This window comes from Trachemys scripta, chromosome 10 (assembly GCF_013100865.1).
Source record: "Trachemys scripta elegans isolate TJP31775 chromosome 10, CAS_Tse_1.0, whole genome shotgun sequence".
In the NCBI taxonomy this organism is placed as follows: domain Eukaryota; kingdom Metazoa; phylum Chordata; order Testudines; family Emydidae; genus Trachemys; species Trachemys scripta.
The window spans coordinates 55,862,950-55,887,921 of record NC_048307.1 but is presented as its reverse complement, the minus strand read 5'-3'; the positions used below and the strand labels follow the sequence as shown (position 1 = coordinate 55,887,921).

Here is a 24,972-nt window from a genome sequence, read left to right as displayed (position 1 = left end):
ATGCGAGCTGATTTTCAGTGGCACTCACACTGCCCGGGTCCTGGCCACTGGTCCGGGGGGCTCTGCATTTTAATTTAATTTTAAATAAAGCGTCTTAAACATTTTAAAATCCTTATTTACTTTACATACAACAATAGTTTAGTTATGTATTATAGACTTATAGAAAGAGACCTTCTAAAAACGTTAAAATGTATTACTGGCACACGAAACCTTAAATTAGAGTGAATAAATGAAGCCTTGGCACACCTTGAAAGGTTGCCGACCCCTGGGCTATGAAGTTGTAGAGTTTAACATGGAATGTTTAGATGCTGCAAATTGCAATCTGGTAATTGCTTTAGGCTGTACATTGTTCATTCAGTGGAAAAACTCCTGTGCAGCAGTGAAGCCTGAGGCACAGTGGAATTGGGGTAGTTTCAGCGCAGGACAGGCAGAAGATCTGCAGCCCATTCAAGGGGGTCCACACTCCTGGGCACACCACCATGCACTGGGGCATGGGAACAAGGTGAGAGTGGCCAGGTAAGGAGTGGGGATGCTCCTTGCAGAATGGGGGAACAGCATTCAGCATGGTTGCTGCAGTATCTTGCACAGAACTCTACTGATCTTCCATGCCTGGGAAGGAGGATTCTATTTCCCATCTACCCATGCAGCTCCTTTGCTCCAAGTCCAGCTAGGTGGGCATGTTGCAGTGAGGTGGATTCAGCCCAGTGAGAAGGGCCCCAATGGCTCCGTATTGTGTTAGAATTTGTTGGCAGAAGTAGGAAGAAAGCCTTTTGACCTTAAAGCACACACAGGTCCCTGCTTTCCATAGAGGAGAAAAGTAAGGGAAGGGAAAGGAAACATGAGCATCCTGATCACAAGCCAGACCAAACAAATGTTCTCCAGAGGAATGCAAAGATACAGGAAATGGACACACCCACTCTCCTTTGTGCTTGTTTCTACTTCCGCCCAGGGAGGGAGCTGTGCCTGAGGGTTTGCACTGGGGGTAGATGTGACCTTGTAGAAGTGGAACTGGGGATCCACAGAGTTTGAGGACAAGAGGTGGGATGCCGGGAACTAGCTGGGCTCCACCCAAAACCCAGAGGAAAAGCTAGTTGTTGCCAGTAATTTACAGTTTAGCTTTCTGTCTTTTTATTATAATTTGTGTTACGGTAGCATCTAGAGGCCTCAAATGAGACTAATCCTGCTAGTGCTGTGCAAATATATAGTGAAAAGAGAGTCCCTACCCCAGTCTAAAAAGACAAAAGAGAAAGGGTGGGGGAGAGAAATTGTTTGCTATTCCCATTGTATAGATGGGGAATTTATGCAAAGAAAATAAAGTGATTTGCACAAGTTTACAGCGGTAGATTTGTGGGGGGGCCATCTTTCATGGGGAAAGACCAGGTATATGTCTCCTGATGGAGAATTTGTAGGAAAATGTTAATTAGAACTCAGTTTCCACTCCTAGGCGCCACCAATTAACTTTTCTTAGGTGCCTGCCATATTTCCACTATATAAATCCTGATTTTTAGTGATTTATAAATGTAACGCTACACATTGATGTGGAGAGTCTCTGCCAGATTGGATTACGCATGCTACGGCCATTGCACAGCAACTAGCTTCAGCATAAAATATTGGAGCAGAATTATTGCACTTGTGCAGTACCTACAGTAACACAAGAGCCATTACTCCTAATGTATTAATAATCCAGGAATTAAAGTGTTTGTTTCCAAGCAGGATTAAGACTTTATGGACTTTTTTGTCAATAATCCTCAGATTAATGTGCCCCCAAGTAAGACTTGACATGATAGACCCATTCTGGTCTCTTTGGTCAATAATCCATCCACTTACCTCTTGATGTTGGGAGTCAGATTTCTTGTTTGTTTGTTTAAAGCAGGGGATCTGCTGTTTCAGATACAAGAACATCAAAAATATCTTTGATGTAATAGACTCTCATGGTCAATAATCCCTGCACTTTGTGACTGTGGTAGGTTCACATACAATCTCAATAAGAAAGGGGTTCTCAATTTTAAAAGTATTTATAAATGAATTGTTTGTATTTTTTTTCAATAAGCTATTGCCATAACAAAGGAGGACTAAAACAATTAGTGATGCTAGTATAAACTGCATCTACACTGGGAGGGTTTGCCAATATAGCTGTGCACACTAGCCCAGAGTAACCCCATCCATTGCTGGCATTCTCTATAGTGACTAGTGTGGCAGATAACAATGTCTAGTGTTTCATTTTGCTCTATGCCCCAGGTATGTTAAGCACCAGGAGTGTGGTGAAGGCTGCCAAGACAAATTCCACTTAAACCTATTGAAATGTCATCTCTTAACTGGAGAGCCATACACCATCATGTATTGCAGTACCTAGGTACATCAAGGCAAGTTAAGGACAAAAGCAGCCAGCCCTCTTAATTTCATTATGGCTTTGAGTTTGTGAGACTCAGTGTTCTTTTAATATTGGTTTTTCCTGATTTAATTATACACTCTGCCAGGAAGGATTAGACCTGTTTTTCATTATCTGCTTTGCCTTGAAGATGCAGAAGAAAAACATCCTCTAATGTACCTAGAAGTTCAAAATAGTTTTCAGTGTTGGAAAGAGTAATAAACAGGCTTACCACAAATGGGCGGATTTAATCTTTTTTGACTGTCAGAAGCATGAGGTCAAAAAGACGGTGGTGGTAATTACTATGTGGCATCATCACATGATCATTGATCATTGTGCTGGCCTCTCAGGTACCCTCTTAGTAGAGAGCAAAATACCTCTGGAGCTGTTTGCAGATGCTTTGCTAGCCCCTCTGCAGTTCATTGATGCTTTGGCAACTGAACGATAGGATGGAGTTCAGGAAAAGGTGGCAAGGTATTCTCCAGAATGTGTACATTAACTAAAATTAGTGGTGCAGGACACTTGCTCTGCAACAGAATGAATCTGTAACGGGGAATGAAATTATTAAACAGAACTCCTGCTCCTTTAGACATAGAGGCAAGAGGAATTCATCCTGCTTGTTTCTAGTACATCCTAGATACTTCTATGGTTAATTGGGTCTCTTGAGGAATTACAATAGGGCCTGTTCCCAAGAGGAGCTGAGTCCTCACTGCACATCATTGATGTCAATTGGCTTTCAAGATTAGGCCTATAACATTAAATATAAGCACCTTTGATAAATATACAAGAAAGAGGAAAATGCATCATAACCCTTGAAACATTTCTTAACAGATGATAATTTGCCTGCCAACATTAGGAAACAGGATTATTTCAGGCTGCATTAGAAACAGGAGAGGAGTCAATTTCCTAAAATTGGATTATAGTTTTTTTCCCCCTATCAATAACTATACCAAGCTACAGACTGAAAAATAAAATCAAGTAATTGGGAATCTTTTCCCCCAAACACTAATAGTAATAATAATAATATACATAAATTATGTTCAGTATGGGATAACACCATTTTCCATGCACATGATGCCTAGATCCAGATGTTATCACTCTTTCTAGTGCTGAGCCTGGGGCCTCTGAACTTCTTTTCTTTTACTCTAGTGCTTCATTACAGTTTCCCAGTTAAAAGAGCAGGTTCCCAAACCATCCCATTCTGGGACACAGGGACTTAGGCCCATGTACGCTTCTCACGGCTTGGTGCAGAGTGAGTCCACCCGATGCTCACCCTGCAGCAGTGGCTCCTGTCCTGCACCTGGGTTTACACCACCACTTAAGTTGGGCCCTGCTGCCCCTCCATCACCTGTCCACCAAGCCACAGTTAGGATTGCAGTGCCAGGGCGCAGGATACGTGTATGTAATGGTGGTTCACAAAAAAGACTCAATGCAGTTGGAAGGTTGCCTTAGTAAAACATATTGGAACCACTGAAGTAGGTGTGGGGGCAGAGTTTTGTGACAGATTATAATGCAGCACATCCACATATTTTGGGAAGCAGCCTTCAGGAGAAAATCAGTGGAGACCTGGATCTTTTATTTCAGCATGGGCTTTTGCTCTATTTTTCACAATGGTTTGATGCATTATTCACTTCGGAATAAAATGACTGAGGCCACTAGACCAATCCTAAACTTTTCTTGGTCTGACTAGTTGTCCTGAAAACTTGAGTCTACAGCTGTGTTTATCAGCATAGGGGCAGTGACTTGTATATAATTAATGTTTGTCTCAGCCCAGTCTGTAGTGGAAAAATTTCCCCTAACATGATTAGTATCCACTGGCATTCATGATAGCAGTATTAGCAGAAGGATCAATGAACATGAAGATTTTTAACTATCCACTCTCCCATGTGGTCCCTCCTAGTCCTGGGGAGGAATGTTGCCCTGCCACGCTCAGTGCTGTACCCTTTCTGGGGGTAAAGGGAGAACTTTTCAAGGAATGCCAATGTGAAGTGTTTCACCAGCATTCAATTCCCTTATTAGAAGTCTTTAAAATACCTATTTTTAAATGTTTCCTTTGTTTTATACTTTTGTTGCACTGTGAACCTACTAGGAGTTATAGGTTGTAGGCTGAACGTTATAATATTCCCCTATGAGGATGTTTGATTTGACACCTTTCTTATTCTAGCCTTTTTTTAAAAGTTTCATTTTCCCCCCTTTATTTTTAGTTCCCGTTTGTAGTTCTCATGTGGCTGCCTCTGCTTGCCAGGACTCTGTAAGCCGTTTCCCACCCACTGGAAAACAAAGAGAGACAAGGAAGATTGACCTACAGTTAAAGCCAAAGGCCTTCAACACAATCTCCAAAGAGCGACCGCACTCTTTAGTGGACCTTAAGGCCTATAAAGACACAAAAATTTTGGTGGCTAAATTTTTGGAACATTCAAATTGTAATCTCCCTCCAGAAGTGCGTCACGTTGTGAACAGCATAAGATCTGTAATCAAATCAGATGAAAGACACATGGAAGAAGCCATCTTCAGTGCCAACATTATAGACCAGGTAGGACCATTATTGTGTTTATAATAAGCAGGGAACATATGCTTGTGTCCTGGGTTGCTTTAGAGTATTAATTCTGTCAAGCAATGACATATTTTGAACTGAACAAGACATGATTTTAAAGATGGCCTTTAGCACTAAACTCCACAGAGCAGGAATTTATACTGATGCTGTCCTTGAAGATTTATAGGGAACTCTCACCTTATTTTTAAGCTTACTCTCTTCTCCCCAACTGTAAGGCAGGGGTGGAAAACGTATTTGAGGACATAGGATACAAAGGTTTGGAAACTGACTTGGAGCTTTTGCTTCTTGAACTAGTGAAGCTCAGCTGCATTGTGGAGCAGATACCTTTGGATGGCAGAAGGGAGGGATGGAGTCTACCAACTGCCCGAATGGGTAGATAAGCAAGTGGTATTGGCATCTGTTCTGAAGGAGGACAGTGCTCACCCATGCTTCTGGCTAGAAGATGAACACTGGGTTTGGTTATTTTTTAGGAAGCTGGCAAATTCTAATTCTCAGAATTAAGGAACAGAGGATCCCCACACCTTTGACTGAGGAATAAATTGGGTTCACATGCTTGGAAGAGACCATGAAAACACAAAGCATTGAACAATGCATGAAGCTTAATATGTTTTGTAATCTAAAGCATGATTCAAAATAAACCCTTTTGGGCCATCTGATTTTCTAATGCCTATTGGCCAAATTTGAATACGACTGCAGGATTGACCTCTTATTCATTTTGTAACAAAAATATCAGCTGTAGAAATGGAGTTCCCTTCTCCCAATGGTTCGGGAGGCTGTCTGAGAGACATGCTACCCTAAGTTGCCTGTAAGCTGCATGGCTGGGCAAGTGCTCAGGGAACCCCCTGCCCCAGGCCCCAATCTGCTGCGGCCAAGGGAGAAGCACCTCTCCCCCGTAGCCCAGGTGCTGCTCCAGGGAGAGAGAGCTGGGGGGAGCCCCAGAGCACCCTCCTGCACCTCAAGCCCCTCATCCTTGCTGCATCCTCAGCTAGAGCCCTCACTCCCTGCTCCTCAACCCTCTGCCCCAGCCCTGAGCCCCTCATGCCTGGCCTGCACTTCCAGACGGAGCCCTCACCCCTCACACACACACACCCAACCTTCTATCCCAGCCCTGAGCCCCTCATTCCCGGCCCCACCCCGGAGCACTCACCCCCCCCAACCCTCAACCCCACCCCCGAGCCCACACCCCCAACTGGAGCCCTCACACCCCCCGCACTCCAACCCTCTGTCCCAGCCCTGAGTCCCCTCCCATACTCTGAACCCCTCGACCCCACCATCACCACATGAATTTTGTTATGTGCACCAATATGAGGATGATTTGTCACACATAACAAAATTTATTCCACACGTTTGGGAAAAATTAGAGGGAACACTGATGCTAGCCCACTACCATAAGATTCTGGGTGGAAAATTGAAGATATATAAATATACAGATCATTGGCTCTGTCGCATTTGCCTGCTTGTCCACTCTTTTCCTCAGCAGTATGAAAACTTCCTATGTCTTTAAATATGTGATATAGTGGTCAGTATATAGCATTGTGAGAGAAACTTAAGTGCTGTACAAAGTGTCCACCATTGACCAAGGCATGGTCATAAGATAATTAGCATTAGCCTTTTGCTAGCTGGTGAGTAGAACATATTGAAATACTAACCTTACTATATCTAGTTACAGCAGTGGAAAAACAGTAATATCCTGAGATACTTAAGAATTCCACAGTGACCTTATGTCGTTAACATTTTTATTGCTTTGAAATCATTATAGGTCATTAACTCCCAAAGGTTAGAAAGCTGGAAACAGTATATTAGGGCTATAATGGAAAGCCATAACTTCTCAAAAAGAAAAATACTATAGACTGAGTGTTTTAGACAGATAGTAAAAATGGAAACCACGCATGTGATTTTTATCAAGTGTAGTTTTTGAGATCCGAGGAGACACATGGCTTCTTCAAACAAAGGGAGCAATCCTAGTAAAGTTATTTTTCCAGTCAGCAAACATTAACAAAGTCCAAGCAGCTCCATCAATCTGCTCTTGAAGCTCAGAGCCTTTTCAATAACCATTATGTAATTCAGAGTTAGAGGTGTAAATGGAAGTGACAAGCTACTTCACAAAAGAGTTGCTCTTTAAGTGATGGTGAGAAAGAAAACAAATTTTAGTTAATGGACGGGAAAAATCAATCTCTCTTTCCCTCCCCCCTCTAAGCAAATGGATGGAGTTCATTGTCCCAAACTTATACCTGAGGACTAAAAGGTAAAGCTGTGTTCTAAGAAAACAGCTTCCTCTCTATCTAATTCCCCTCCTTCATGCCTCAGCAGGAGTCACAATTCCATCACTTACTCTCTGATCAGCTGAGGCCAACCACAGCAGTGCTCTGTCTCCCTCTATCTCTAAAAGTCTGTCTGAAGCAGCATAAAGAGCACGAGCACGAGGTCACCACAGCTTAACTCAGGCTTCCTGTCTAGCTGTACCCAGGTATGACCATTTCAGAGGCCCCCAATTACCAGTTTGTTCCCATATGAGAAGGGGGAACATATTTTCTTTAATTTAAACCAAGATTTTTTTGAAGGAGGACGGTGGTTTCTGCATTGTTTGTCCCGGCAGCAGCTACATGATGCTGCTTCATGAGTTGTCAGTGAGGAATGAAGCTGAGATTTCAGCACCAAAAGCACAGCCCCTCCCACTTGAAATAAAGGCCATTGCCTGGTGGTAGTATTAGGATTTTACCTTCTGTGGCCTAACCATATTAGGTAAAATTCAATAAAAGAGACTGAGCAGAAAACTGTTACTGTAACAGAAGTGACTGAATCTTTGCAGTGAAACAAACAGCTCTTATCCTCAAAAACAACGAGGAGTCCTTGTGGCACCTTAGAGACTAACAAATTTATTTGGGCATAAGCTTTCGTGGGCTAAAACCCACTTCATCGGATTCATGGAGTGGAAAATACAGTAGGGTATAAATACACAGCATATGAAAAGATGGGAGTTGCCTTACCAAGTGAGGGGGTCAGTGTTAAGGAGCCAATTCAATTAAGGTGGAAGTGGGCTATTCTCAACAGTTGACAAGAAGGGAGGAAAAATCACTTTTGTTGTGCTAATGAGTTCAATGTAATCAAGGTGGCCCATTTCAAACAGTTGACAAAAGATGTGTGTATCAGCAGGAGGAAATTAGTTTTGGAGTGACCCATGCACTCCCAGTCTTCATTCAGACCTAATTTGATGGTGTCCAGTTTGCAAATTAATTCCAGTTCTGCAGTTTCTCGTTGGGAGACTGTTTTTGAAGTTTTTGTTGAAGAATTGCCACTTTTAAGTATCCTGTCTCCTTTTCCTCCTCCTCCCTCCATGCTCCCCCTTTATCAGGTAATTACAAGTTCCCAGCAGAATGTGAATACCTCTAGAAAACGACTTCAAGAAGATCTTCACCTTCAGAGTTGTGGTGCTCTAAGTTCTCCAGTTGCCTTCTTACGCAGGTCCCACATCACTCGCAGTTTAGAGCGGGACAGGCCACACAGTTTGATTGGAGTTTGCCGGGAGACAATCCTTTGACAACAGTTTACAGGTATGCAGAAAAGCTGATTCCAGCAAAGAGAAGAGTCCAGCACACAGAGAAATGCAAATAATGGATGGCTTAGAAAGGAAAAAAAAGTGTCTTCCTTTTGGAATTCCACTTTCTATTTAATAGTAGAAGAACACCACTCTTTTTCTGAATGTAAATTTTTAAGCCCTGCATTTTGCAAAATTTAAAGGGTTATTATTAAACTTGTAACAAATGTTTTCCCAAACAGACATGCATTGATTTGAACATATTGATGGAGATGCTGCTACCATGCAGCATTTCCTGAAAACCATCACCAAGAGACTTTTTGTACAACTTATAAGTTGCATTTATTTAATGTACCTCAATGGGTTTTAACTATCATCAGTGTTTTAATAAAAAGTATTTCTGGACTTTGCTTCTGCAAAAACTGATTTGGTTAGAAATACAAAGATTCACTCTTATTATAGAGCATAGCTGCTTTCGCTGGTCCCTTTCTTTCCATTTCTAAGTGTACATAGGTTTCATGACGCTAAGCTAATTGTTATCTTCTGCTAGAGCTGTTTTGTTTCTCAAATGCCCCTTGCCCTTTTAAATTCTAGTAAAGGCTGGAAAGTGGTTCCTTTTTTACTTTCTTCTGAATGCTCATGAGTTTGATGGTTTGGGAGATGCCATTATATACTGAGGTCTAAATTCACTACAAATTATGTCCAGCAGGTGCACTATGGACAAAGCCATTGCACTGCTGGAATTGCCTAAAAGCTGACTTCCATAACCTTTCATGGACAATCCAGACAGGGCTACCTGGGGGAGCACAAAAAGGGCAGTTTGCCCTCCCACCTTGTTTGAGAGGGCCCCCCAAATGAGGGGGGGCAGCTGAGCCAAATTTGAGTGGCCTGGGTAGTATGGGAAGTGACTCCCCCATCCTGGCCAGGCTCAGATCCTATCATTGCCACAACTGTCGTCATCATCTGGAGGGTCTGAAGCCACCCAGAGCTAGGAGTAGAGTTGTGGATACCATTCCCACCAGCAGAGGGGTCAGAGCTCCTCTCTCCCTTTGAGGAGGGCAGCCACCCCACTGGCCTGGATCCTTGCTAACCTTGCTCCCCATTCCCTACCATCTTAAACTCTTTCATCTTCACACTAATTTTGGAAGGGAAGGGGGCTCAGTTTCAGATTTTGCCCTGGGCCCTGAAAAACCTCTTCAAAACCCTGAATCTTGATACATCTTTGGCATCCCATTGGGCCCTCATCTTGCTCTGATTTGGTTTATTCCATTTGTTAGCATGGATAATTTTCTTCTCGTAGGTCTTTTGCATTAAAAATTGGTCTAAAAAACTCAACTAATGCCAATACTAACAGCAGATGGTGCCTGCCAGGTCTTTGTTAAGAACAAACCAATGCAAGCTACAACTCGGCAGAGATAGGAAAGGGCATGATCAGTGTTCTCATAAGGAATCCAGTCTAATGTGCACAATTTTAACTTTTGTAAACACATCTATGGGGTTTAATTGCTTGGCTGTTTTCATTTGTGTCACTCTGAACTTGGCAGACAATCTGTGAAAAGGTCACAAGGGTGTGTAGCTGGAGATGGGTAGCTTCAGTTCACAATGTGTGTTTGTCAATCATCAATATCGCTATATTTTAAATTGATGCTGCTTCAACTACATTCGCATGAAGCTACAGTGACATCCAGTGGCAACAAGGTATGGCAATTGCAAGCATCCATTCACTATGAATTCTGCAGATATACCACCTACTATAATTCTGACTTCAAGGCAGCAGATGGATTCCAGCTACCTGATTCTTTGCAACTGCATTTGGATGAAGAATTAATGGGGCTATTTCTAGGAAGATTTTTGAATTCAGTAAACTTACTAACAGAATAAACAAGATAAGCAAGTTGTCTTTATTACTCCAGATTTATTAGTGATACTAGGGTTAATTCTTTCCTAAGGTCAGTTGCATGCAACGTATATGTTACTCCTTGAAATCCTAAAGCTTTAGTTACTGCATGGTAAGGCTTCTAAAGTCACAGTGTATTTTCTTCAAGGCCTTGTCCCTCCCCCCCCCCCACCACAAATCAAGACAAAGTTACATTAATGAACAATTTCTCATAATGAATACAACTTTACTACTACTTATTTTATCTATACACATTCTAATACTGCTGTTGGTGCTACTTCCTCCTCGTTCACCAGAACAATGCCTCAGGAACAAGAATGTTTTTATAAAAGACTAAGGATGGCTCTCCCATTGTGAGCTAATGTCAATCAAAGGGTAATAAAAAATATTACACAAACCATGGAACACATTTAAGTATCAGAAAAGCAGTTCTGTTAAACCATGAAAATTAAAAATAAATGTAAATAAAAAATTTAGTTTTGTGGCATTTATTCTTTATTTAGCATCAGAAACACTTGCCTGTTCTTTTGTTATACACTTATATCACACCTTGCCATACTTACCATTATGACAAATGTAACATGTAACTATACCAAGAACTACAACGGTTTCACTTTACATTAGAATCTAATAGCACACATTCCTAATCACTGAAATTTTAAAATGCCATCTGCCCTAGATCAGCTTTCAAATTACGCAATACGCTGTGGAGGGACCATTACATGGGACTTGGATTTTTTTTTTTAACTTGAGGCTGCTGTTCAGTTGCTTATCTTTGCAGTAAATGTTCTGCCGATTCATTCTCATATTATCAAACATGACAGACAGATGTACACCATGCCACATGAAGATTACAAATAAATATGTATAAGTTTCAATGAGAAAAGAGTTTAGAAGATGTTGCAAAATACTATGTCTTACAAAGATTTTGTGTCAGTGATTATTGTTCTTGATAAAGATGGTCATCACTTTTTGGCAAGGGAGAGACTCTTGGCCATTCAGTTTGTGAAATCTTCAGGTCCTGTTTCAAAGCCTTTCATTCATACAAAATACAAAATTCTTCCTTCTTCTGTGTAGACTTCAACTTTGATGGAATCATTTAGTTCTTTTGTTGAGAGAGACAGCCTCATGTGCTAGATGTACAGGGGTGTCTCTTGGCCAGTTAGAAGCCTGAACATTGCAGCTGGCATAGTCTTCATATGAATCTGTCAATTGATTTACATAAAATATAGTAACAGAATTATCAGTTGAGAATCACTAGGGGCCTGATGCACATATCACTAACAGCATTCATTGACTTCAGGGGAGGTTTTCCTGGTTTCTATCTAGAACTTTGGGGGGTGGGGGGGTTGTTTTCAAATGACATGATATCAGAATAGCAAAAGCAATTGAAAAACCAGCTGCTATTACCGATTTCATCCAACCACCGCTGTCCAAGCTAAGGAAATTAGCCAGGAAGAAAATCTCATGTACATGAAAATTCACCCGGCCTACTCAAATATTGACTGGCACTGGATTTTCCTCTGTCTGCCCATCCAACACAGTACCTCTAACATGGAATGTGAACATTCAGTTTAAACTTCACCACCCACAATGTGCAAATGCATTCAAATTTAGGTAAAGCAAGTTCCCCCACCCCCATTCCTACAAAATCAGCAATTTACAAGAAGTATCATTTTCAAGCCTGTTAGCAAGGGTGATTGGACTCTGATAGGAGTAAATGTGTCAAATAATCAAAGGAAGCATCTGGCAGTAACCCTGGTAAATACTCAGTAGGAAGAGTGGGAGGTAAGCAGAGATTTCATTAAACATTGTTAAAGGACATGGCATTGTATGAACAAACTATAACAAACTTTTTTGCAGGTATTAGAAACAACCAACCTATCAACTGTAGCAAAATAAGCACAGATGGAGCTGCCACTTTGGATTTTACACCAGGAGACGTATTGCTACACTACAAGCTGCAAGGAACCAAGTATGATTTTAGATAGCAGTGATCATTTTAAAGTAATGATAATCTGCACTTGTCAGACTATTTTAAAAAAATCAGACACTGCACAGTCAGGCCAAAGCCTTTTATAAATGTACAATTACTTAGGACAACTCAAACTCTAGCTGCATTAGTCCAATGTTTTTAACTGCTATAGCCTTCCATTTAAATGTTTTTATATACACAGATTTTTTTTTCACATTAAAACTCCACAATGAAAAATAATAAGAAAATAAATAATAAAGGCCCACTACTCGGAATTAGTGATAATCATTTCACCACTAGAAGTAGGGCTATGCCAATTCATAAGACGTAAACTGCCACATACAGCCCTCACCACCCAGTGCTTAAACACTGCTTTACCCCTTTAGTTAGGTCTTGGTAGGGAGTTCTCTGTACTAGCTCACCCTAACCAGAGGGTGGAAGGAGCACTGGCTACTGGCTCTGCAGTAATGTGGATGCAGGGGCCACTATTGCAGTCCACAGGGCTGTGTGGTGTGTGAATTCCATCTCCCCATCCTTGTTGTGTTTAACTAAGGATTTGTGAAGGGAGAGTTGTGCTAACATGCTCATCAGTATTTCCATGGCATGAGCATAGTGATGCTATCTGAAATTCAAAAGGGACGAGAAAGTATGTCACCAACACACATCTTGTTTATCGGTCACTAGTTTCGCTAAACATGGTGAGGAACAGTTTTACTCTCCTACCCCATTCCCTAATCAGAGTCAGAGAATCTCAGCAAAAACAAAAGGATTAAAATATTAGTCAGTCTTAATCTCTCGCCTCTCTGGCTATCAATTCATTTTATGACTGGAAAATCTAAAACATGGAGATGGAGACATTTTTCATAGCTCTTGGCTATACAATGCTTGACTGATACTTCTTCACCTACCTGAATGGTTGATGTCTGACTGCAGTTTCAAATGTCAAATCAGTCAGGGAAATCTTTCTTGAAAACCAATAGTAAAATGCAGATAATGTAGCCACAACTGCTTTACTTTTATGGTTTGATGGAGGGCGTAATAGAGTGTTAGCACCCGATTGTTTTGCCCAAGTATGTAGCGAGAGATTCTCACTCACCTGTTTCAATATTTTGATAAAATATTATAAATTCAGACGATTCTTACCTCTCCCACTGAGTTAGACAAGGCTTGTACTATCTTCTCGTGAGCAGTGGCCACAACACTTTGCCCATTGATCTCAATAATGCGATGTCCTACTCGGACCCCTCCCCGTTCCGCTATTCCACCTCGCATCAAGCTGCAAATCTGGCAGGCAAAGTCAGAGTTTAATTAGAGTTAACAGTTGTGAAGCTGTAGCAGGTCACTCGGAACTGGGTAGACAGACAGGTTAGCTCTGCCTGAGCTGGAGCACTAAAGAGAGCAGTGTGGCTGTGGTGGATCTGGCTAGCCTCCTAAGTACGTACCTAAGGGGTTGGGCAGGATTGTATTCCGGTGCCACTACAGCCACACTATTTTCAGCATGTTAGCTCGTGTCCATCTACCTGTGCTTAAGAGGTGTTTTGTGATGACTCCAAAAGATGTGACTAGAAAAATAAAATTATGCGTCTAATTTTAGGCTTTTAGGGTTGTTGTTTTCTTTTTTTTTTTTAATTTTTGCAGACAGTGTCACAATTTTGCCCTTATTCCTAAGGAGTTGGAATACACAGGAGGTCAGTCTAGATGGCTTTGGGATCTATGACTGTGTACAGATCACCCAATGAAATATAAAATAGTTGCACTATCACCATGGAAATGAAATTTCAGGCCTGTGCAAAAAAATAAATAAAGACATAAATAAAGAAGGCAGGGGAGGATTGGAACCTTATGAACAATAGTTCAATAGCGGATGTCTCAAAGCAGGACAAACAGGGAGGGGAAAAAAACCAAAAGAATGTATGTTCCTTTTGTCCACACATATGCACACTCCAAATTAAACCTTAACCTAGATTTTTGTTTATACCACAAGTTAATCCTTCCAAAATTACATGGTATTTAAATGTGTCTATAGAAGTAACTAAGTAATGAATGAGAAAATGTTAACTGCTAAAACATCCAAGCAACATGATAAGTTGAAATAACATTTTGTTGGGTGTGTTTCCTGTGAGAGCCCCTCCTATTGCTGAGGTGCCACTTGTAACATATGATGCAAGGGTTGCTGTGGGAATTTCTCTCTGGGTACATTGCATCTTTAAAACTACTACATAGCGCCGCATCAGCTCCATCTCCAGGAGGAAGATTCCCTAAATCAATGGTATATGACTTTATACACAAATCAGACCAGATTATATTAAAATGTGCTTTTCTTCATGTAGTTCAAGATCAGGGAGTGAGATTCAGTTTAAATAGAAGGCTCCAGGGAGGCCACCTGGCATCTTTCACAACAGAACAGGTACAGCCAGGGCGTAGTCCAGTGAACATACTCATAGACACTGACTTTGTGGGTGCTCCGGGGCTGGAACATCCATGGGGAAAAAATAGCAGGTGCTCGGCACCCACCCTCCCCCCAGCTCGCCTCCTCCCCCCCTCCCAAGCACACCGCGTCCCTGCTCCTCCCCCTCTCTCCAAGCACTTCCCGTCCCCCCGCCGCCTAACAGCTGTTTGGCAGCGCTTAGGACTTACCCGGGGTGGGGGGAGGAGCAGGGACGCTCAGGGGAGGAGGCGGAGAAGGGATGGGGACTTGGGGGAAGGGGTGGAATGGGAGTGAGTTGAGGGTGGTGCAGGGGCAGGGCCAGGTCGAGCACCCACCGCGAAGAGGGGAAGTCGGTGCCTATGAACATACTTTAGCACTGTTCTTCCTACCTTAGCGGTTCTCACCCAGGAGGTACGCAGAGATCTTCCAGGAGGTACATCAACTCATCTAGATATTTGCCTAGTTTTACAACAGGCTACATAAAAAGCACTAGTGAAGTAGTACAAACTAAAATTTCATACAGAAAATGACTTGTTTGATTTATTTTAGAATTATATGGTAAAAATGAGAAATTAAGCAATTTTTCAGTACTAGTGGGCTGGGACACTTTTGTCTGATTTTGTACACAGGTAGTTTTTAAGTGAGGTGAAACTTGGGGGTACGCAAGACAAATCAGACTCTTGAAAGGGGTACAGTAGTCTGGAAAGGTTGAGAGCCAATGTCCTAGATCACTGCTAATGACAAGAGGATAGCTTGGCATCCTGACAGATTCCATCATTAGACTCCCCAAGGCTGGCAGGTACAGGAGGAATTTTTTGGGTGATGTGTATACCTGGCCATAAGAATTGACCTGGGACTATGTTCTCATTTACACAGGCCTCTGATGGAAGAAGAAATGTTGACTATTTTATAGAGTTGGTCAAAGCTTTTCAAGTTTCAAAATTAAAAAAAGCTACTTTTAGATTGAGCCCCCATATGACTGTATTCAGTTATCTTTCTTCCTGTCTTCAGAACAAATAGTGGCGACTTTTTAAAAATCTGTCCTAAGTAATCTGCAGGAAACCTAATGACCAAGTGTAAGTTCTGTCACTGCATCTATTATTTTGGTGACAATTTGATATATATTTTTGACTGCAGTTGTCTACAGCCTTCCCTTGCAGAAGGTTGTAGTGGTTTGTTTTTTAATATTGGTGCCATTACTACCTGTGGGACCTTAACATAGTGCTCTCCTCTTAAAGGAACACTTTGTTCACATTAGATCCAAAATTTAGGATAGGTAAAAAGCTTTTACAGCAATAATAGCAACAGAAAAATTACAGTGACTGTTTTCTCCCAACTGGAAACAAACATCACCCCACATTTACAAGACCTTTACCCAATTCTCCTCTGAATTTTAACTTTGTTACTCCCTTATCTTCAACCGAGTTACTGTCCATTTATACCAGTATGAGAACAGAATAAAAATCTATTGTTAACATGCAAGAGCCAACATGTGAATTAGAAGAACCCAAAAGATAAATGAATTAGAAACTTTCTGTAAACAAAGATGAAACTGACTAATCTATGTCCTTTTCCAAAAATCAGAGAAATGCAAAAAAGTAATCAGTTAATAGACATTACAATTTAAATTCTGTTTAAAAAAATCAATGTGTTATTATCAACGTATGTGAAAAAGTTTTTGCTTTTAATATGTATTTAAGCTGCCAGCATCCCTTTAAATCTAAAATGAAATCTTTAACCAACAAAAACAGAACAGATTTAAAAGGTCACAAAAAGAAATAAACAGACCACAAGAAATAATAATTATTTAAATGCTGCAGTCCTTAATCAGACTACATTTCCATTGCCACATAAAGATAGAAAGTCACTCAGTGCTGAATGCAGCAAATCTGCTAAAGAGCACCCATAGAAACCATTTGAATGGAGGAGATTTTTGCCAATATGTGGTTCTGGAGGCCCTGTTTCAGTGGTGAAATGATGATTGTGGCAGAGTGGGATATTCAGGTCTGAGTCCTATTGTGATTTCTATTTGTACTGAATCCCCCATTTTGAATTAGCACATCCATTTTATGTTATGTGCTGAACTCCTGTCTAACTTTGCCCAAAGCAAGGTTACTATGATATATTGCAGTCAGCTACTCTGACCAGGAAAGGTGCTCGATGCCTTGGTGAAGGACAATCTCTAAGAGGCCATCAAGACAATATACTAGGGCCATTTGAGTCAGATTCTCTCTCAACTGCCGGACCATGCCCATGGAACAATGGACTCTACACAGGCGCCTGGAGAGGGACAGGACACAAGCAAGCCTATGGAACACTTGGCAAAAAGGGGCAGAGACTGAATTTAAGGAAGGGTGCTTCTCTGAGGGGGGACCATCCATTGCCACAATGAAGACCAAGCTGGAGAGGGAGAAGGCAGGAGGGACTCTGCTTAGCCTGAAATGTTGGCAAGACCTGATTCACAGAAGGTGGTGGGAGGCTGCATCTTGGGACTTCTATTATTGTACAAAGATCTGTAACTCGGTGGTGTTTTTTTTTTAAATGATGTGACTGTGGTTAAGAAATTACTTTGCTAAGGCTGTGTCCCCTTGCCTTCCTGTCATGGGTTTAAACTGGTGAAATTCTGGAGGAACATGTATAAACAACTAAGGTGTTCAGGAGGTTTGAAGCTAGGGTGACCAGACAGCAAATATGAAAAATTGGGACAGAGGATGGGGGGTAATAGAAGCCTACATAAGAACCCCCCCACCCCACCCCCAAAAAATCAGGACTGTCCCTATAAAATCAGGACATCTGGTCACCCTATTTGAGGCAGTAATTCCAGGATCTGAGTTAGTCAGACTGTGGTGTCCCATGTCTCAGGGAATGGCTCACGCAAGAGATCTGAGCTAGGGAGTGCACCTTAGAGACCCAGAGCTATGACCAGTGAGTAGACTCACTCTGACCCACTTGACTTAGAAGCCTGTGGGACCCAGCCTGGGTCCAGTTACTACAAGAAGAGGACTGAGACAGGCTGTAAAAAGGATCATTAATTCAGAGTGGAGGTCCCTTACGAAGTATGTGATTGTAAAAATACTTAACAAAATCCCTTTCACAGTTTCAATTCCGGGCTGGGAGTGGGAAGGGGGGATGGGGAGTATAGTACAATAGGGATTAGTAAAGAGATTGGAAATTGTATGATAGGTGGAGTCCTTCAACAGATTTACATTTAGAGGAACTTTGTTTAAATTTACTTTTTTTTCAGCTGATTGTCTACCTTAACAATCTTGTGAAAAATACAATACAAAACATGAGAGAGAGAAAAAATGGCACGTCTGTCAGCTGTCAGAAAATATTTGTTCTGAAATATACTGAAAAGAACAGCTTCCTACTTCATCTCTCTCCCATTTTTATTTTTAGTTTCGATTAGAATGGTCACTCTTCAAGACTCCCCTGCAGCAAAGGAATTTAAAAGCAACTTGTACGGTCGGATGTTACACCAGTGCTGAAGTTTCAAGTTTCATTAAAGTCAAGAAGAAAAGGCTTTTTAACATGTCCTATGTGTCTGATTCAAAAGGAGCAGCTGGCAGTCTGGCAGGGAGGAAAAGGTCACTGGGGAGGTCAGACAAGATAATCACAGGTTTGTAGTTTACCCTAGGGCTCAGCTTAGTTCTCAATATAGTTAGGACTCAGCATAGGGGAAACTATAATCATTTGTATCATGGAATAGACTTTTGTGGAGTGTCTAGATTGGCATTGGAGGCACTCAGCACAGGATCAGGAACCCTAGTCTAGACTAGGCCTATCCTAGGAAGTCCAGGTGCTCCAATTATCTCTGCTGCATCCTGCAAAGCTTAGACCTCCAGTATTCTCATTTGTGCAACCCATTAATGTTTGCCCAAGCGGTTCTAAAATTAATAAAAAGTCTGATGATATAAACACACACTAACAGGCCATTTGTCCCTTATAGCACATCATATTTTTCCAGGAAGAAATTTTGATTTACATATACTACTTCAGGGACGGGAAAAAATCTTAAAAGATGTTGGAGATGGGAAAGGGAAATAGTTTTAGCTACACCTTCTAAGAGTAACGAACCTGAAACTAGAAAGCACCGGACCAAAACTAACTGGCATCAGCCCACTTTTCAGGGAGATGGAGAGAACTGCTATTAGGCCACTAGCGTGCTCTTATTCACGCACACACAACTCAGCTAAATTACAATTAATAGACCTGGAAGGGATTATGTCATGCACATGCCCCCAAAAGAGAATTTTGACAATTTGCCAGAATGGGCTATGGTCTAAATATGGAATTCCCCTATCTAAAAACAAATCTGCTTTGAGCACTAAATCAATCAGTCTTGTTCCTGGCTTCTGTGCACATGGACCTCCCCAGCCTTAAGCGCCTCTGAAGCTCCAGAAAGGACATCTCTCTACCCCAATCATTGCCTTTCACCTGTAAAATCAGAATCCCTTGTGTTTTGTGTCCTGGTCCGGGTGAGTCACATCAGCCCATTGCCACATGGTCCACACCACATATCCAGCCAGCAGTCCTACTTCACAGATCGCACCGGGAATAAGAACAGAGTGGAGGCTGACCTTCAAAGCAGTAGCTCTCCTTCTGTACCAGTAGCTCTGAACTAGCTCTAGTAATACCTACTATACTACACCACCATGGATCTATTAATTAATTACCCCACCTGCATTTCATCTACCCCACGCCAATGGAGATTTAGCTAGCTAATACTTTGCTCTCAAGGCAGGCCTACCCCAGTTGGAGACTTGTGATCCTAACCCCAAAAGTCTAGCTGCATACATGAATATTCAGCTCACTCAGATAAATCTAGATTACTCTTGCTTACAATATGCCCTTTTTCAGATGAATAAAATTCCAAAGAAGTGCAAAATCCCTATGCCCTGCTTGGAATGGAGTGCAATTCTCTATACTGCATAACTATTTTATTTAATCAGGTACACTTATATTGCATGCACATGAAGGGAGGCCAAAAATTTGGCCCTTCATAGTCCAAGAAAAAAATACAATGCATATTTGGAATAGGAACAAAGACACAGATTTTACATTAAGACAGAAATTCTTAGAGATGGACAGAAAAATAAATACATCACAATGGCACCAAGTCAATAGTTTTCCTTTCATGTGACTGACATATCTCCTTACTCTACTGCTCTAAACAAAGCAGTGCAGAGCCAAGACAGCAACAGTGATCACCACTACAAAAACATTTACAAGCAGTTCCCAAACAGCAGTATGTGAGGTCTTGTCTACACTACCCGCCGGATTGGCGGGCAGCGATCAATCCAGCAGGGGTCAATTTATCACGTCTAGTATAGACATGATAAATCGACCGCTGAGCACTCTCCCATCAACTCCAATACTCCACGAGAATGAGAAGTGCAAGCGGAGTCGACGGGAGAGTGTCAGCTGTCAACTTACTACAGTGAAGACACGGTAATTAGCTCTAAGTACGTCGACTTCAGCTACGCTATTCATGTAGCTGAAGTTGTGTATCTTAGATCGACCCTGCGCGGTAGTGTAGACAAGCCCTGAGATACCACACTCACCCATCTCTAATTCTAACAGCCAAGTAACAGCGGTATATCAGCGACAGTTGGGTAGGAAATGTAGTACATTTTGTCTTTTTTCATAGTCAACACTGTGCAGAAGACTGTGCTGGGGTCTATTCTGTCTCCTGGTAAGAGGCAGGAAGGGCACGGCTTGATTTTTGTATATCGGAGGCGCAGTTAGCAGAGTTGAGATTTTAAAAACTGAACGGGTTTATCTTTTGTAAACTGAGAAAATAGTAAAATTGTCTTTTGATTTGTAAATTGAGAAAAAAAGGTGATCCTAGCAGAGAAAGAATCAATATTGTATAGAATCCCATGATGGCAATTTTTGCAGTCACTATCCTTATTATAACCACATGTCAAGCATTATTATTATTTATTTGTTGAGCTCTGAGCATTTTGTTCAGTGCTAAATATAAGCATAATAAAACATGGTATGTGCCCCAAGGATTTTGCAGTCTAATTCAGATACAGTCACGATACACTGGCAATGGGGCAAGCTGGAAGCAGTGGAAGTGCCTGAGTTGAAAAGCTTTTTGTGGATGAAAAACAGCCTCACAATATTGACAATTTCCTTAGAACCCTCTCTCTCTAAATACAATGCCACAAACAATGGAATCCTTTCCTATTCTGTCAAAGCTCACGCAATATAAGGGAGAGAAAATGCCTCTCTAGCCATTGCTCCTTGTTTGTGAAAGCAGCCTCCTTCAGCCTTTTGAAAGGTATTTTCGTCTGTATTGTAAATAACAGTGTGAGTGGTGCCATCGAACGCATGGGCTGTAATTAGATCTCAGGGTTCTGCTGTGGTTCATAAATCACTTCAGCGACCCTTTCATGGTTAAAGGAGCCAGCAGAGACATCCACAGAATTGCAACCTTGATTTCACTCCCACAGAACATATCATTTTACAGACAGTTTTTACCTTCTAATCATACAGATGACAAAATCTTCCAGACTGCAGTACATCCATTTAGTCCAGCTCTCTTATCAAAAAAAAGATTTTTCAATAAAATTAGAAGTTTATTACCTGCCATGGGGGATTTGTACATAATAATCAGACAGGAAAAAGCCATCATGTGCCCAAAGAACCCTGTAAATACATTTTCCTCACTATAAAAAACTGCACACAATAGGTCCACTTACAGTACACACTTCAGAAGCAAACGGAAAGGTGAACGGTCAGCCCTGAAGCACAAAGGCAATGATAAGTCTGCATTTCTGTGGCATGTTCCATCTGATGCTCTGATAGAGCTTTACAAACATCAGAGAATTAAAAGCCTTCACAATAGGAAAGCAGTGAGGGAAAGCAGTAATATTTTACCCTCATTTTAGAATCTGATCTAACCAGGACAAGGACCATGCCTTGCACTTGGTCAGTGTCAACAGAACCATAACTATAGGCACAGATCTTTCTATCTCAAGTTCTGTGCTTTAACCACTGGCCCATGCCGCTGCTCCTGTATTTGCAAGACAGCCTTTTGGGCTCCTCAGTCTCTGGCTATTGGAGGCAGGGCCCATTGCAGAGGAGAAGCACTCAGTCTCGGGGGCGGAAATGCTGAATGCACCACTATAATGAACACTCTCTGGTAACTAGGAAGTTAAGCAACATTAGTTCCTCAGAGGAAACCATACAGTGACAATGGGGTGAGCCTGATTGTAGAGTGTGAACCTGTGTCTCATGAATTAAAGACAGTGGCAGCATTAGGCATGTGTGTAATAGGGCCCCCACACCACACAAACAGACAGATGCTGCTCAGAGGGCCTTCAATTCTTCATTGCATCTAATCCCGCACCAGTGGGGAAAGAATGAATGGCCTAACTGCCTTATCCCGCACACTGCTTAGAAAGTTGTGCTTTGGCTCCACCTCCTGGCTTCCTAATCCAGGCCAGGCGTTGGTCCAGCAGAGGCCGTGCAGCCTCACAAACAGGTGAGTGGGTGAGGGTTTCGGGCAAATGGGGCACCATGGGCACATGGAGGTGAGGGGTGACCTCTTTATATGTGGGAAGGGAGCTGGGTGGAGAATGACATACTTCTTCCCAGATGGAAGCTGGAGGCATGTAGGTAAGTGTGACATCAGGAATCAAAATACTCAAAAACCAGTGGGAGAACACTTTAACCTGTCTGGTCATTCAGTGACAGACCTGCGGGTGGCTATATTACAACAGAAAAACTTCAAAAACAGACTCCAACGAGAAACTGCTGAGCTGGAATTGATATGCAAACTAGACACAATCAACTCAGGATTGAATAAGGACTGGGAATGGCTGAGCCATTACAAACATTGAATCTATCTCCCCTTGTAAGTATGCTCACACTTCTTATCAAACAGTCTGTACTGGGCTATCTTGATTATCACTTCAAAAGTTTTTTTTCTCTTAATTAATTGGCCTTTCAGAGTTGGTAAGACAACTCCCACCTGTTTATGCTCTCTGTATGTGTGTATATATATCTCCTCAATATATGTTCCATTCTATATGCATCCGAAGAAGTGGGCTGTAGTCCACGAAAGCTTATGCTCTAATAAATTTGTTAGTCTCTAAGGTGCCACAAGTAATCCTGTTCTTCTTTTATTTAAATATAGGTAATTGTATCAGAAAGACCATTTGTTTTCATTGTATAGTATAAGTATTAATACAATGGACAAAAACGGGAATGGATCTAGAACAACAATATGCTGATTTGTTCCCTCGTTCTGCAACTCTTTGTCCATTGCATCAATGTGAGTGAAAAAAAGGACAAGAACAACAAACTACAACTAAAAAACATGCTGACAAGGAGACTAGATTCATACTGTAGAGAGCATAAGCATCCTGGGCTAAAATATGCTACCCCAAAATCACCCCTCCCTTCCCCAAAAATAGCTAATAAAGTCATATTGATCTGAATCCATCTCCAGAATGAATACAACCAAAACCAGAAAATTTAGCATTCTAACTTGTTAAGCTTCCATCAGAATTCAAGATACATGGCAGCATACCCCATGTAGTCCATGTGGCCACAGTACCAGATTCAATTGACAAGTTCAGAAAAGGGGTACTACCATTAAGTAAGTTCAGGCAAAGGTGTACTGAGCCAGGATGTTTATAGTTTGCTGTATTTGTTGAACATGGTGACAGCCCCAGAGATGATTAAATAAAGCATGATTGATCTGGATCTAATTCTTGTGATCAAGAGCCTATATCAGGGGCGGGCAAACTTTTTGGCCTGAGGGCCGTATTGGGTTTCTGAAATTGTATTGCCTGGCCCCCAACCCCCCCCCCACTCCCCCCTCCTTCCCGCCCCCCCCCCCCGTTCCCCCACCCCCATTCAACCCCCCTGTTCCCCACCCTCTGACCGCCCCAACCACTAGCCACAACCCCACCCCCTGACCACTACCACCCCGAACTCCCCTACCCCCTTACCGCGCTGCCTGGAGCACCGGTGACTGGTGGCGCTACAGCTGCGCCGCCAGAGCCCCAGGACAGGCAGCCACGGGAGCCAGCCACACCACCGTGCAGCACAGAGCACTGGGTCAGGCCGGGCTCTGCAGCTGCGCTGCCCCAGGAGCTCGCAGCCCCGCCACCCAGAGCATTGCGCCGGCGGCACAGTGAGCTGAGGCTGCGAGGGAGGCGGAGCAGCGGGAGAGGGGCCGGGGGCTAGCCTCCAGGGCCAGGAGCTCAGGGGCCGGGCAGGAGGGTCCCACGGGCCCAATGTGGCCTGCGGGCCGTAGTTTACTCACCTCTGGCCTATATCCTATTTTCTGGAGGAATGGGGGGGGGGGAGTAGCAGAACAAAGATAGAACTAAATCTGTATGTTTTTTTTCATCTGTTACAGATTTTCCACTGTGTTAAGTGACAAGCTGTAATATAGGGAAAACCTTAGCACTTACATAAATAACGAGTTTTATTCCAGTTTTCCCACTGTGTACTGGACAGGAATATATTAAGAGTAAAACTTTGCCAGTTAAATTCTTTGCTCTTCAACCATTTATTCAGAGCAAATGGCTAAACCCTGATACAGCATTTATTTTTTCACTGAAATAATTTTGAATGTTAGGTACTGCATGTATTTAAATCCTGCAGCACACATTTTGTTAAGTGTATATCTTAAATATACATGAAAGGGGGGAATTCCCTATATATAAGTGTAAGATGAAGGAAAAAATAAAATATTAATCATTTGCTAAGTTACAGCCATTTTACTGTACTTTTAAAACAGAACCCCTCTTTTGTAAAGAGCTTTGAAATTATAGATGAAAAGTGATAAATATCAATAGTAAAGATAGGACTGGACACACACCAACCTGATTTAACCCATGAACCACAAACATAATGCCCCTTTAGATGGGAATTATTACATTTAAATGCCTTCATCATTTCTAAGCAAGTTGCTCCCAAGCTTTTGCACAAATGGTGAACCACATCTTGAGACAGATTGTCTCATGTTCACCTCCCTCCCCATTCATGATGACAACGCATCTCTGTGGCAACTACAGCCACTTCTTCCATCACATATGCATTTTTAGCTGACTTTGGAGCAAGAACGGTTTGCTTTTGTTCTACACTTTCTACTTCTGCTCCTTTCATCTCCTTCCATTTGCTCCAGTTCCCTCAGCTGGAAACCAGGGAAGCTAGCACAACCTGACCAGCCAACTGTTTGCAGAGCAC

At 42.0% G+C, this 24,972-nt stretch overlaps 2 protein-coding genes across 9 annotated transcripts in view; one reads left to right on the top strand and one right to left on the bottom strand.

The window, feature by feature from the left end:
* The window catches only part of FAM189A1 (family with sequence similarity 189 member A1), a 440,241-nt gene extending 429,642 nt beyond the window's left edge, over positions 1-10,599 (top strand). Inside the window, exons 10-11 of the mRNA XM_034784922.1 lie at positions 4,573-4,901; positions 8,275-10,599. Coding sequence (XP_034640813.1) covers positions 4,573-4,901; positions 8,275-8,460 — 515 coding nt within the window. The 3' untranslated portion in view covers positions 8,461-10,599. The remainder of the gene's footprint in view (positions 1-4,572; positions 4,902-8,274) is intronic.
* Positions 1-24,972, bottom strand: part of APBA2 (amyloid beta precursor protein binding family A member 2) — a 322,283-nt gene that overhangs the window by 53,232 nt on the left and 244,079 nt on the right. For 7 of the 8 annotated variants that reach the window (XM_034784918.1, XM_034784917.1, XM_034784914.1 and 4 more), the window contains 2 exons: positions 13,473-13,613; positions 11,089-11,559 (listed from right to left, as the gene is read on the bottom strand). The exons of the other annotated variant lie outside the window; for it this stretch is intronic. In XM_034784918.1, the coding sequence (XP_034640809.1) occupies positions 11,488-11,559; positions 13,473-13,613 (213 nt within the window). In that variant the 3' untranslated portion in view covers positions 11,089-11,487. Of the gene's footprint in view, positions 1-11,088; positions 11,560-13,472; positions 13,614-24,972 lie in introns of those variants that run through there. 8 annotated transcript variants of the gene reach the window in all.